Raw genomic sequence first — 15,356 nt, forward strand, 5'->3', positions numbered from 1 at the left:
ACTGGCTCTGTCAGATGATGTCTTGTAAATTTAAATGCAGTTATGAAAACGCAGCAGCTCTCTTCTTTGTGCTAACGGATGAGGGACTGAGGCAGGTGGCACCAATGTGTGCGCAGCCCCACTGAGGGCTAAAGTGGTCCTCCACTTGATTGTGTTGTCATTAATTCTACGAGGAAGGAAAGTCCAGCCATTTCCCTGCTGGGCCAGTCAATAAACCCTGCATAAAGGACGAGGTGCGGGCTCTCATACAAGCTATTCTAAATGTGTCACTACTATTTGTAATAAGTGCTGTTTGGCGCCTTGCCTTGAGAGGGGTTTAGTTAAAGAGTAAATATCTACTGTGGGTGCCATAACATTACGCAGAGGTGGTACAACAATTTTTGGAACTAAACTGCATCCCACCACTGATTTCGGATGCAAGGTCGTACTTCACTCATACGTGAGCATGTGGCATTGAGAGGTGTGTGCTTAATATACATACGGATGCCGGTATTAAAAAACCCATATGCCACCTCAATGTCAGACAGTACAACTTGATTGTTGTTGTTTTTTTTTCCCATTTGGGGCAGGGCGGAAAAACAAAGGCTGAGGCAGTAGTAAGGCTCTAATATTGGCTGCCAAAGGCCAACCGACTCCATGTTTAGCACAGGGCCAGTGCAAAGGAGGCATTCCCTTCCACCAGAGGCGTGGTGATAGTGGGAGAGGCAGGGAGGGGAGTGAGAGTGTGTGTGTGTGTGTGTGTGTGTGTGTGTGTGTGTGTGTGTGTGTGTGTGTGTGTGTGTGTGTGTGTGTGTGTGTGTGTGTGAGTGTGAGTGAGTGAAAGAGAGAGAGAGAGAGCCGGGATTGGGGCAGTGTGGACACTCGGTGTGCTAGCCGGAGCGGTTGATAGTGAAGCACGCTCTGCAGTGGACAACATGTTCCTCCTGACACTCGGACTTTATTTACCGCTCCTCCTTCGCCATGCCTCCCCACAGTCCTTGATGGGTAAAATGTTCCCCTTCCCAACAGGTAGGGTGACTTACACTTGATGTGTGTAGAGGAGCATGTTCAGGCTGCTCCTAGTCTGATGTGTGATGTGTGCCTCGTGTGCATTTGGATTGCAGAATCAAGAAAATGAGAGTCATCTTTGCTGTACTATTTGCAGCATTTTGGGCTTGTAGGGAGGTGTAAATGTCAGCATGCTTGTTGGTGATAGTGAGAAGCTTAGTCTTAACAGTACTACTTTGTGTTCCACTGCTGTTCCATTGACCAGTTCTAAAGCAGCATGCTGACAGAATCTGTCATTTACAGTTAGAAGTGTACAAATGTAATTCACACATTCGAAAGATTTCTAGCTATTTGGAAAATATTCCAGATCAAATGGCTTGTATGTGTATAGAGTGATCTTTCCTTTTGATGGGTGCAAACTAACAGGAGCAATAAAGGGATAGAATTGCCTCTATGGTGATTGTAGTACCTTGTTTGGATTTTTATGTTTTGACAGGCATCTTATTTAGCAGAAGTCTAAATCCTGTGCCCTAATATCTTAATGGATTTGCATATGTAGCCGCTGTTCTCAGTGGTCTAGGCATCCTCCCTTGTGGGTGTGTATTTTCCTGAGGTGGTCTGTGTTATAGTTAACAATAAGTGTTTTTCGGTGTTGATTATGTGATTCCTGCTCAAAACATTACTCATTCAGTAGGTTGTAAATGCTGAAGCTTCAGAAGTCTCATCTGAGACATGACAGCATTTGGAGTCCAAGACGATCAATAATATTGTCCAAGGTTTTACCTTCCTTAACCCCGATCAGCCTACTACACCTTTAAACAGCTTTGATAATAAATATCTGAATATACTGTGACTTGTGTTGGTCACTACACAGTCATTAGTTACAAAATATATGTATTACATATACAGAAGAAAAATCATAACCAGCACATGTCAGTATTTACATCTGTTGCACTCTAATATGTTGAGACTATAGTAACTGTCCTCAGGCAATTGCCTGCTGGGAATTCATGCACGCCGAACTGCCAAGACAGCATCACGAGTCTCTAAGGGCAGTGTCACACCTCTAAGAGTGCGAGATAAACCCACACAGTATTGCCTGTCATGTCCATTTGGGTAGGTGGTCATGTAGGGTTGCTTGAAGGCATCTGTTGTTGCATAAGTCCAAACTGGCCCACCACTTGCAGCAATCCCTGATTGGGTCCACAAAGCCAACGTTTGGCAGTGGCGCATCTCTCCGTGTGACTCTTGCTGTGTTTTTCAAGCTCAGGGCCAGCTGTCACCCCCCCCCCGTGCGCTGCTATTACGCGTCGGCAGGCCTTTCCTGTCCCTGTGGCTGCATGTTTGTTGACGTGTTCCTCCTGTTTCCCCCCAACTGCAGATATGGAGGCACTGGCGCCCAGAAAGAAATTCGAGCCGTGCTGTATGCTGACTCCACCCCCGCCCCCCTTGTTTCCCCCGCCCCGCTCACCGTGGCGCAGGCCTCTGGTATGACATGTGACTCTCTCACTCCAGTGGGTGTGATGTGTCCTTGGATGGGTTCCATGATTACGTCTGTGGGTAACAATGAGGAGGTGTTGATACCAGTCTGTAGATGAGATGGATCTCGTGATGGTCTTAAAATCGTTAAGGAGGAAGACACCATCTGTGGCCGGTGCTGTGAAACTTACATTTCACTCAAACGTGTTGGACAAGCGACGCTGGCAAACGTTGCTAAAATACAATGAAAGACAAGTGGATAACAGAACTCCCAGATTTCCACTTATAGTCATTGTTATAATATTACATTGCAGTCACAAACTTAACATTACATTGATGCTGGATTTCCCTTTGAACAGGATAGTGAACATAGTCAAGTTTTATCTGATTCCTCTTTCAGAGGGATGTTAGCAATGAATATGAGAAAGAGAACACAGAGGAAGCCAATCACAAGCCGACAGACCCTACCTGCTCTGTGGGGCCGCCCGGACCAGCTGGCCCTGTGGGACCTCAGGTACTACACTTGCCTCCAATGACAGAGGGCAGTTACAGGCATGAAGAGCACCTTGATGCATTCCCAGACAGGCCTCAGAGGGCTGTCTAATAGATCTCTAGGGTGAAGCGTTATCTACAGAGTCCACCGAGACCTTCAGTATATACAGCCATTTGTTGCAAATGTGCATCACAACAACTGATTCCATCTCGTCGCGTTCCGTTTATTAAGGAGGCTAGCTCATTAGCTAGCTCATTTGGCAGTGTGAAATCAACACTTAAATTCAACCCTTTCTTATGTGTGTGTATATAGGTCAACACCAAATTGAGTTTATTTTACATGTTATTACGTGTGTGTATTTCACACTACTTTCAGTGTTCACATTTAAATATTCATATCACACTTCATCACAGAAAATCCTCAATTTATAAATAGGCATACCTCCATTCACCAATATGTTAATCTACGCCCATTAGAATAAAACGAAATATTGTTCGTCTTTCTTATACTTGCTTACTTAGCGAACGTAATGAGCCAATATCTGTTAACACCAACCAAGCATAGAGAAAATGGTGGTTGTTCTTCTGCCTACACACTGCCCAGGAGAAATAATTAGACATGTGTGACCACACAGATTCCAGACTGATTTAAAAATGGATACAAGACTACAAAAACCAAGGCACTTTAAACCTAAAGTTAAGTGTTATTCAAGCTTCAGATATGCAACCACCGCATTACTTAATGAGTTGAGGTTACACTGACCAAGTTAGGTCCATATTTTTCACGAATGTCTAGTTTCATTAAAAATGATTCCAGCACCAGTGAATAAAACAAGATAGTACAACATATTAATGAATGACATATTTTGCTTTGCTACTTTTCAAATTGTCCAAATTTAATTACTCACAGGATTAGATGTCAAATATTCTGTGCGAAACCATTAGAGTATCACCTAGAGCCCAGCCCACTCACTTAATTTATGATCACCCTCTAAGAAACCGCTACCTCACAAGCTCTTCACAGGGGCTGTCAGGCATCTTCCTTTGTTGATCTCTGTCTGAATTAAAGCCCATGACACCTCCGCAAGGCTCAACAGTGAGGTCTGGTGTCCCAAACCCGCCTCCTCCAAGCTCAATTTTAAACCTCCAACCTACCACACACTAACCTCTTTAAAAGTAAACCCACATTGTCCTTCCAGGGGACTGAGGCCATGTTCAGCCCCTCGGCACTGTTGGTGCGTATTCAATGCTGTCAGATTCATATGAATTTTACCATAGTATGCCGCCAAGCATTCCCCAACAGATCCATACTGGCCTGCCTGGTGACTAACGCCATACCGCTCCAAACATGACAATGACATGCCAGGGTGACCCTTTCACCTGCCCAGTCTTCCGCATACCCGAGACACCGATAACCTCAGCAACTCCATCTTTGTGATCCATTTCCCCAGCTAGCCTTATCCACAGCCACTGACTGGCCCTTTCGGCTACTTCTAATAATTCCTTCACATCTACCTTTAGCTTACATCTTGTAAAACCAAATTCCACAAGCAAGGACACAGCAGACTTAGCTACAAATTCCTAGCACCTATCTCTACTGGCCTTATGTACCTTATATACCACCACAAATTTCCAATCTCACGCAATTTCCAATATCTACAGATGTTATCCTGTACTCTACTACATGGCCCATCATACACACACCTAATTGCTCTACCATTGATACTAATGGATAAAGTTCACCACTATGTGCTTGTTAAATAAACAAATCCCTGCAACAAACTAACCTTACATGCCGATAAAATATGCTTCATTACTTTATTCAGTTGAAGGAATATGTTCAGAGTCCGCCAACAGCCTCAGCTCATCACAGAAATGATGACCTGAAGTTTAACTCTAAGCCAGTGTTGGTGTTTTACACAGCCATAAAGCACTCTGCTCTGTAAAAACACCACCACCACAAATGCTTTTTAGCACTAAAAATCAACTCAGAAAATCAACTTTTTTTTTTTCACACTGTAAAATTTGCTGTGCACTGAGGTACCCAAAAATGTCCACACCAAGTACTGGCACCCAGCTTGTAAAGGGGGCGGGGGTGTCCACCCAGAATCAGTATGTGATGCCTAAAAGTAACATTTGGAAGAATTTACACAATATTCCCAAGGAACTCTGGATCTGGTCTAGCCAAATAGATTACCAGGTAATGGTTTGGTATTTGGACACAATTATATACATTTGTAGTACAATTAGTTTCGGTTTTAGAATGTTCATATATACTGGCCATAAGGGTAGCAGTTGCTGCCTTATCCTAAAGTCAACAAATCATGTAACCAGCAGCTCAGCAGTATTTCAGCTACAATGCAACCAGCTCCACTACACCCAGCTACAAGGAGCCCAGCTACAGTGCACCCAGCTACAATGAGCCCAGCTATATTGTGCCCCACTACAGGTCCCCAGCTACAGTGCTCCCAGAGCCTCCTCGGCTAACTCCTATGCTTAGTTCCAGACTTTTTGCAGAAGGCTTATTTGAGGTGGTGAATCCTGGTAATCTGCATCGTCCGGGTAGATCCTTTTCTTCCAGGGGGCTTCCTTCTTTACCATGTGAGACACATCTCGTTTCCACTGACCACTTTCGGCCTTGGCACAGATGCACCGGGGTCTGCCACCACTATACCCCCACCCCCCAAAACCGCACCACACTGCAACCCATTAACACTCTGCATTTAGAGCAGACGTAAATAGCCTTTTTCCACTGCCCATCTCTGCACCACGCACCTTTCTTAGAAATGGTCAAGCATCTCACCACTGATCCATGAGTCTGCTGCACCACACAGACTAAATAAAGACGCTGCTTGTCTACATGATATACGATATGTATTGGATATTTTTCATCGTGTCTTCCAAGAGGTTACAGGATTGCAATTTTAACAATTCGCCTTCAGTAAGAAGTGTTATTAAGGGACTGCTGTACTGTTCTGTGATCTTTTGTCAGTTACCAATAGTTTTAGGGTTTCATAATTTCTAAACCTATATTGTGTAAACCCACTAATTAATCACAGTCTTCATATCAATTACAGGGTCCTCCTGGACTGCCAGGACCAAAGGGACCAAAGGGTGAAAAGGTGACCCTCACATACAACATCGCACACACAAAGGGGAATTTCCTAATGAAAATCGCAATTAATTATACCAGTCTGATCACGGCATGTACCCTTCCGTTGGCTGTCTGTAAATATGTTTTTAAACACAAATTACTAATCTCTCTCACTGTGTGCTATGATCCTATATATTAATTTCTTTTTCGGGTACCACCATTGAACCTGATCCTCTTAGTGTCATGTTGTGTGATCGTGATTTCTCAGGAGACACACAGCATAGAGCAACAAAGGAGGGGTTGTGTTGATTATGCAGTGTATGCCTCTCATCTTTTCTTTCTCCTCCACCGTCGGCCCATGTTGCCAGGGAGAAATTGGGAGACCTGGACAGAAGGTGAGGTGCTGCATAAACCACTCCATTTTTCCATAAGTGAAAACTTTTTTAAAAATCTAAGAAATGATGAGCCGCTAAAGGACATGCGGGTGGGCACCACCCTCACTACTCCTGTCTGGGCTTGTGTAATACATGTGTAATGAAATTCTAAGCAAATACAGCCTTGACACAGACACCTGGGTCACTGAGTCCATATACACCATTGCTATTCTACAGCCAATTTGCGCTTAAGAATGTGAAACATTGGTGGGCAGCCTGTGGGCTGGCAGCAGGTAGAGAGGGTGTCAGCACTGGTGGAGGGACTGTTGCAGCATTGCAGGGCAATTTAGCTTAGTGCTGGAACTGCCCCATAAATCATTTGCTTTCCCACAAGCCCTGGCTCCTGCCCCCTGCACATCATTTAATTAAAGCCAGCAGAGTGATGGACCTTGTTCAAATGCTCTCTCTCTTCCTTCTCTCTCTCTCTCTCTCTCTCTCTCTCTCTCTCTCTCTCTCTCTCTCTCTCTCTTCCTTCTCTCTCTCTCTCTCTCTCTCTCTCTCTCTCTCTCTCTCTCTCTCTCTCTCTTTTTCTCTCTCTCTTTCTCTCGCCCAATGTTTCTCTGCCTTTCAGGAGATACGCTGTGATCACCTAGTATTTATTATTCTGTGTTTGAATTTCCAAGCAAATTCTTACATTTCTTCACATTGATTTTAGGAAGGGAATACATTTTAGAAAGAGGACAGTCAAAATAATCAAGGTAGCAACTACTATAATTGATGCTATACTGCTTTGTACCTTTGTGTATAAAAATACCTACAGAAAGTATTTTTTTCTATTTTACTTTGATAAGCCATAACTTTGTATTATGCTCAGCCATGAATGTGCCTTATTTTAATGTACAGGACCACAATGTCTCAGTCAGGAGCTCAGCAGCCAAGTGTTATAAGTGCCATGTAATATGTTTTGTGTTGTTCCAGGGACGCACAGGGCCGCCTGGTCTCCCAGGGCGTCAGGGACCAAATGGGTGGGCAGGACCAAGTGGGCCCAAGGTAAATTACACCCATTACACTGGCTCCAGGATAGCCAACCTTTCATGTACACTCACATTACCAACACTTTATCAAGCAACAATTTGCTAACATGCTAAAGAAAATACAATGTAATCTAACTTGTGCCTTTGCCAGGGGGAGAAAGGTGACCCTGGACTGATGGGAATGCCCGGAGCACGAGGACCAGCTGGACCCAAGGTCTGCACTGGCTGGAAACAGAACATCTTACTGACTGAACATTGTTGCTGTGAAACTTCATTTAGTCCTTCAGCTAAGCACTACAGTACACAATAGCTAAATGTACATTTTATACAGTATTATGCAGTACTGTTAGATTTCATAGCAGGATTAAGTTTTTTCTATTTTCTGCCATGCAGGGACTGCCTGGATATAAAGGTGAAAAGGTAGGTTTGTGTTTGGGTGAGCCCTTTGTCTTAGATGTCCAAAATCTGTGGAACCGCTAGAATCACACGATGGAATTTCAAGATGCAGACTTGCTGATTTGCTACCGAAACGTGTCTACACTGTGGCTGTATTTTAATCATGTGTTTCCTATAATCTCTCATTAGGGCTCACGAGGTGATAGAGGTGAAGCTGGCCCAAAGGGTGAGAAGGTGAGGCCTTTGGGTCTTTTTTCGTTAGTGAAGTCTGAGGCTGTTGTGCTTTGCTTTCTAATGGTGTGCTCTTCTGTGTTTCAGGGCACAATGGGTCTGCCAGGAATGCTTGGCCAAAAGGTGAAGGAAAAGGTTGTAATTTTGGCACCCGCTAATACTTTCCCAAGGGACACAGGGAGAGTGACGATCGACCTGTGTATGCGATATTTTATCAGGGTGAAATGGGACCAAAAGGAGAGCCTGGAATTGCTGGAAACAGGGGCCCCACGGGCCGACCAGGAAAAAGAGGCAAACAGGTGAGGGTTTTCCCCTGGGTATTGCAAAAGGTGCTTTGTCGTTCATCTTGAAAGTGGCTTGTTCCAGTTGTTGTTTCCACTTGTTCTGCAAACGTTCAATAGGAAATTTTGTGTGTCTGCTTGATTCAGGGGCTCAAGGGAGATACTGGTCTAACAGGACCAATGGGACCTGTAGGCCTTCAGGGGCCCCCTGGTCATCCAGGTCCCCCGGGCCTGCCTGCCTCAGGTAGGAGCTTAAGCTAGTGATGAAGGCAACCAAAGTCCGCGATCATGAACAGCGTTAAAATGACATAATGTGCTTGGTGATGGGGATATAATGCAATGTAACTGACTAAAGATTTTTGTCAAAAATGTTTTAATGCAGCTCTAAACAACTCTACATATCTAAAAATGTTGTACTGTGTAGTCCAGAAAGCAGTTTCAGACTAGACCCAGTTTTGGTTACTTTGGATCTGTATCCTGCACACTAGAATTATAATAAAACACATTATATTAAAGCACACCCTGGCATATTTTTACATCTACACTTACATCTGCTAATTTATCACTACACTTTGTGAAGCATATATGAATCACAGTCCTTTTATACATAGTTTCAGGCTACTCTTAATAATGCGACTGTTTACCTTAAACTTAGTTTAGTACCCAGTTGCAAATCCTTAATGATTACCTGAAGTCTACAACTCACGCTGTGCAGGGTTTGTAATCAATCCATGTTTGGTTCCTGATGCATGCGCAGCAGTGTCCTGGTCAAGGGAATGACTTGTTTTTGGGCTACTGTCCTTCTTCAAGCAACATCCAGACATCTGGTTGGATGTAAGCATTTAAGCATCTTCTTTACACAAAGCTGTGTGCAGCTATTGGTAAAGGCCAGCGAGCAACTTCACTGGCAGCCTACATGCCCATGTCACCTTGTTTCACAGATGTGGAAGAATCAGGAGCACTTACTTTTTTTTTTTTTCAAACTGTCCTTATTCCATCACTATGGTGCAGACGTATTTGTCTCCACTGGGTACAAAAAACCTACAGGTGTATTTATGTGCTTTTAAGCAAGCTGTAACCTGCCGTTTGTGTTCTTGAGGTTACCAGTTTGCCTCTCCTTGTTGACCCTTTGAGGTCATGCTGGTATTCCTTTGTCTAGATATCTTTTCATATGTTTGGCTTAATCTCTGAGAGTGTTCTTCATCTATTCAACAGTTTTTCTTCAGGGCTGAAAGATTCTGCCTTCATACACTACTGTGGTCTTCTGAAGTCTGCCAAGTTGTTAGTGATCACAGATCCCCCAGGGCTTTCCTACTTCTTAACAGTGTATCAAAGCACTGTTTTTGGCACACCTATTGTTTTGGCTATGCTTCTGATTTATTCAGACTCTCTAAGCCTATCATGGCCTACAGTACTAACACTGATGCTTCTTTGGTCTTCATGTTGAGAGACAACAGCAACAGGTGCAAATGTCACATTTACAATCAGCTCCAGACCTCCTGGGGGCTCTCTCATGAATCACCTCATGATGCAACCACACACTGACAGCCAACACACCACCAAAGAGCCAATTTTCCTATTAGTTAAGGAGGACTGTGGGAGGTCTGCAAATCCTGTAGGCTTCACCCAGTAGACACGTTAACATCCTCAACTGAAGCGGACGTTCTTCTACCTCGTATTCGTCATTTTGTTTCAAAATCAGTGTCTGGAATGCAGAGCCAAAACGTCAAAAACCACATCACTCTCCAATTAATGGCACGCGATACGTGTGCACACCGCAGTGCTTGCAAAACTGTAGCAGTGTAGTTTTGCAGGCTAAAACAATTTTCTTGTTTCCATTCAGTTAGAATCAGGGGTTGCAGCATGTGGAGCCAACAGAAGTAAGGAGACTGAATCAGTACAGGAAGTCACACCAAAAGATAGATTTAGTCCGAGGGCAACCCGATCTGCCCAGCTGGAGTACCCAGCCATGACATCATGTCCTTAATATGGCCTATAAAGAAGTCAAGCTTCTTGCCAATGCACAAACATCATGTCATCACATTTTTAAAGTGGCAGCTACTGTTTTGTTCAGCTTTCTGTTTGTTCAGCTTACTCTTTCTGACAGACAGTAGGAAGGTTTAATGCATTGGTGAAGGTGCATACACTATACAGATATTTTTTGAAAGTTAATTGATTCAACCTCTTCAGAGTAGCTTAGTTTGGCTCTATTCTATATATTAAAATAAACAGAGCGATTTTCTTTAATGAGTATGTGGTGTCAATGTGTCTGTCCTCCAGGGCTGTATGTGATAGGGCCCAAAGGAGAGAAAGGCCAGCAAGGCAGCCCAGGTCGCTGTAGCTGCGGCTCCAACATGAACATTGACAGCGCCGCCTTTGACAAGAACGCATACAGAAGCCAATATCCCAGAGTGCCTGCCGTAAGCCAATGTTTGCCATAACTTAATACTGCCACTACTAAGAGTAAGACATTTTCACTACTACAGGTCCTGTTCTAAACATGTGAGTTTTAAATGAAGTGCAAGTCTTGAATTAAATAATGGGAATCGTTTGTTGTAACATGAGCGATATTTGAGCACTAAACATAGTTTAGTAGAACTTCACTACTTGTAATGCTAGGTTGGTTGATTATGCTGTGTCTTTGTTCTGTCCATTCCCTCGTACTATATTAGCTATCAGCAAGATGGTTAAAACTCACTGAAGATCCTGTTCTTCATATGTTCTCAGAGCATAATGTGATTTATATCAAAAACAGAAAATTATTGCAGCACATTAGTGTTTCTTTTATCTACTAGTGTATTACAACAATTGCCAATAAAAATGTCAGTTCAGATCCAATTGCATGTCTTATTAAGGTGTAATGGCTGCCTTGCAGATTTTTGTGGTGAATAACGAACAGGAATTGGACCATCTCCACACTGCTAATGCCCTGGCTTTCCGCAAGGACCAGAGGACCCTCTACTTCAAGGACACAGAAGGCTGGCTGCCAATTCAGGTACCTGCTTAATTAGACAACTCACTGGAAGCGTTTCTTACTTTCAGTAAACACTTCCTCTGAGTACTTCGGAGAATGTCCCGACAGAGCATGTTAAAGTTTAATCCTAAATTTGTCATTCCAGCTAATGCCATTCCAATCCATGGAGCATGCTCCCGACCCGGATGGGTTCTGTGGGGATGGCGTCGTGCAGGTTGAGAACAGCGAGGAGTGCGACGACGGAAACCGTGTGGTCACGGACGGCTGCATCAGTGAGTATGACCTCTAAGTGCCTTGTTTCTAAACCACAGCATTCCCCCTTTCCAGGGATTGAATCTAGCCTTTCTGTCTGCCCTTCTCCTCCAATTCTGTCTGTGTCTCTCAGAGTGCAGACACGCACACTGCGGAGACGGCTATCGCCACGAGGGAGCTGAGGAGTGCGATGGCAAAGATTTTGGCTATCAGACCTGCAAATCCTACCTTCCTGGGTAAGCGACATCTCAAGCCTTCTGTAAAAGTATCCATGACAGTGGTGTTATTCCAGGTACTTAGGAACACAGGTTTAACTAATGTCCTGTACACTCTACCATGAGTAAATGACTCTTAGTATTCTATGAATAAATGACAAAGCACTTTGTAAGTCACTTTGGATAAGATGCCGTAAATGTAAATGAATGCCGTAAATGCCGTAAATGTAAATGAAAAATGTACACTCTACCATCTCTAGATCTTATGGGCATCTCAAATGCACCAGCGACTGCTACATTGACTCCACAAACTGCAAGTATTTCACATGAAGGAGCAGGAGGAAACCGATGGAGCCTGCACTTGCCAATTGTCTTGTTTTAAGCGGCAGGGACTGAGACCCAGGTAACCCAAGACACTGCGAACAAACAGAATCCAAGGATGTGACGAGATTACGTTTAAGGGGGGAAACGTTGCAAACATGTATATTGTACTCCTTTGTGGTAATGCTGCTGAGAAGCCACGTAGCTCACAGGGAAAAAGAGCGCTCCGCTCGGTCACTGCAGACGCACACAACTCATCGCTCTCTGTCTTAAGAACTCAACTGGGACTTCGGATGCCATTCTCTGCTCAGCCCCTCGCTCTGGAGCTGGGCACCTAGCTCAACATTCTGCTTCGCCACAAGAAAAGGAACCTGGAGAGCCCGCCGCCTCTTGAAAAAAAATAAAATAGGGGAGCCAAAGCCAGACCCTTCAGTACCTCAGTGTGTAACCTTTCCCGAAAACATGGCCATCTTGCCCACGGTGCTGTCTACGCAGACTGCAATGTGAACCATTTAGCATTTAGCATGGTGCTGTGATTGCTGTAGCTATGGCAATAGGCCAATTAGGTGTATGTGCAAGGCAAGAAGAAAACCACTCGACTCCTTAAAGTTATGTACGTTGAGCTCAGTGGACAGGCCCTGACCAAAACCAGGAAACCAGGTCTGTGGTTGAACACTGGGAGTAGGTTCAACAGACTGGCTCTCTGACACGCTCTGCAGGCAGTCAGGCCGTGAAGTCACGTTCAGGGCTGTATATCCGTTGAGCAAGCTGCAAGGTCAGAACTGTCTCCACGGAGAACAACAGAAAGGATTGGAGCTAGCTCGGGCTGCTGATGCTCCTTGCCTGGGGCCATTGTGTGGCGGTGCTCTAACTGCAACCTCGTAAAGATCAGGCTTAGTTTTTAGTCAGACATTCTCACTGATACCTCAGGAAATGTCTTTTCCTCATTGTAGCCTTTGCATCTCCATCACCTGGTGGTGCAAGGCTAGCATATTCTAGTGTTCTTAAGATGACAACTTGTCTACTAATACACATATGCTGTAAATGCTTCTAGATCTGATGAAGGAACCTTAAAAGACCCATCTTGATCCTTTGGATCTTGACACCAAAGTTATTTAGGGTGACAACCACATTTAGAGGCTCTCACACTGTTATAAATCATTTGTGCACTGTCAATCAGCATTGGTAAGGGACATCTCTTGCTGCTATCTAGTAGGTTAAAGACTGTAGGAGTATACATGAAATGGCTAGCCAGCTGCTGGTTATTTCCTACGACTGGAATATAGACCGCACTCCTCATCACATAGCATGCCTTTGCTCTCTATGGTCACAGAACTACAGTGTAGCATGTAGAAAATATTATGTTCATTGGTCTGCTGTTCTTGTATTAAAGTGGTACTTGACATTTTTGATACAGTATACTGTAAGCTACGTTTTTCCATAAGCTAAAAGCAGCATTTGCTATGGAGACCTCTCCTTACTTAATGAATTCTGGGTGTGACCCACCTGACTTGTGTGTACATCTAATGTATAAGGGAAAAAATTGTCTGAAATTGTTCTTGTGCATCTGCATGTTATTGTTACCGTATACATTCACTGAAAAATATCAGGAATGCAATATTTCAATGCATTAATGTATGTCTGTAGTTTTTATTTCCAAATACAGGCAGTGTTTTTAATACAGTAGTTGTATTAAAACAAGGAAGGCTGTTTGCAAACTGCATTAGACTTCTCCTGGACTGCTATCTTCCATTTTCAGTAACTGGAGAACGTGCTCATGACATATACTCTGTATACAAGCAGAAAATCAAGTTTGCCTCCACTGATGCAGTTGCATGTTAAAATATAATGCAGTGTTGAATGTTCTGACCTATGGTGAGGTGGAGGGTAAACCGTTTCTTATGAAATTTGTATGTTTGATACAGCCTTGTACTAAGGTTAAAATAAAGCTTAAAAAGCTACTGTATGAAATCTTCCTGTTTTTTTTATTATTGTTCTTTTAATGTATGTGCTATGCAGTATGTGCGCCTGCAGTGATGTGGCATGGCAGGGCTGGGATGCAGAAATCTAGCGCTTGGTCAGCAGCACTCTGGGGGTGGTGTTGGGTGAGGTACGGGACATCCAAGACAACGGAGTCATGACTTCTCATTCTGCCTGTCAATGAGCGAGGCAGGCAGAGAGCTGCATAGGGGGATTTTCGATGGACAAGCACTGCTCTGTAAATGTATTACACAGCTGTATCTATCTTCTTCTAATTGCATCAGGGTTGTTGGTCTTAGCTTGTTTTTTATTTGTTGTTGTGTGTGTGTGTGTGTGTCTGTGTTCAGTCATGGCCACTGCACAACACGAGGCAATGGGACTTCAGAGAACGCATGACTTTGGAGTAAAGATTAACACTTCATGTAATGTGATCTGTGCCATGGTTTGCTGCAGCTACTAGTGCTGAAAGGCTCAATGGAAACTCGGGGATGACCTGGAATAGGTGGCAAAATCAAAAAGGGGGCAGGGAGGTAGCTGAAGAAAGAGATTATTTTGGTGCGGTGGGGTGTTGTGTTTCCAGAGTGGATGAAACATAGGGCCTCACACACAGGAAACGCGCAGGGCCAGCTGCTGGCTCAGACCCAGTGAAAAGCTGTGGCTGCAGGGACGAGGTGGTAAGCATACAAGGCGCAGTCACCAAAAAGAGGACACATATGCATTGGCAAAGAGTATAGACCCGATCATCCAAAAAATCCTGTTAGTTGCATAATTAGGCATTTTGTCATTTTTTCTGAATCTACATATACATATATATGTGTATACTGTTTATGTGTTTGTTCAACACAATGGCTAAAACATGGATTATAAACTATGAGGTGTTGTTTTTGTTGTTAAATTGGTATCATTACAGGAGTTTGTCTGTCCCAACGCAGCTATAAGTACCGTTATTACCTTTACCAGTTAACAGCACAGCAATTACTGATCAAATTGATTTTATCATATTACATATGTTATACACTACACAATATACAAGATCTGCCACTTCAGCATGTTTGAGATATGTCACTAGAATATTTAATAATTTACTTTATAAGTTTGATTGATCTGGAGGACAAATGTGTTGATTTAGATTATTCTATAGCCCGTTTGGCAGCGCAATCTCATCAGCTCATTCTCTGCAATATTTCCAAACACGCCCTCATAGATGAACGCTCAACCATTCTAGCACAGATTACAGTCACATAGT

The 15,356-nt window shown here is 43.6% G+C and overlaps 1 protein-coding gene across 1 annotated transcript; it reads left to right on the forward strand.

Moving 5' to 3' along the window:
* The first annotated feature begins 786 nt into the window (after positions 1 to 786).
* On the forward strand, positions 787 to 14,096 carry colq (collagen-like tail subunit (single strand of homotrimer) of asymmetric acetylcholinesterase). Its single transcript, XM_027000068.2, has 17 exons — positions 787 to 1,008; positions 2,369 to 2,475; positions 2,867 to 2,980; positions 6,036 to 6,080; positions 6,421 to 6,447; positions 7,405 to 7,476; positions 7,612 to 7,674; positions 7,854 to 7,880; positions 8,046 to 8,090; positions 8,175 to 8,210; positions 8,306 to 8,386; positions 8,516 to 8,612; positions 10,649 to 10,788; positions 11,244 to 11,363; positions 11,488 to 11,614; positions 11,728 to 11,830; positions 12,070 to 14,096. Exons 1-17 carry the CDS (start codon positions 915 to 917, stop codon positions 12,137 to 12,139), a joined length of 1,368 nt encoding a protein of 455 aa, XP_026855869.2. The 5' UTR covers positions 787 to 914; the 3' UTR covers positions 12,140 to 14,096.
* The last annotated feature ends 1,260 nt before the right edge of the window (positions 14,097 to 15,356 follow it).

Source organism: Electrophorus electricus, chromosome 10, assembly GCF_013358815.1.
Source record: "Electrophorus electricus isolate fEleEle1 chromosome 10, fEleEle1.pri, whole genome shotgun sequence".
NCBI lineage: Eukaryota > Metazoa > Chordata > Actinopteri > Gymnotiformes > Gymnotidae > Electrophorus > Electrophorus electricus.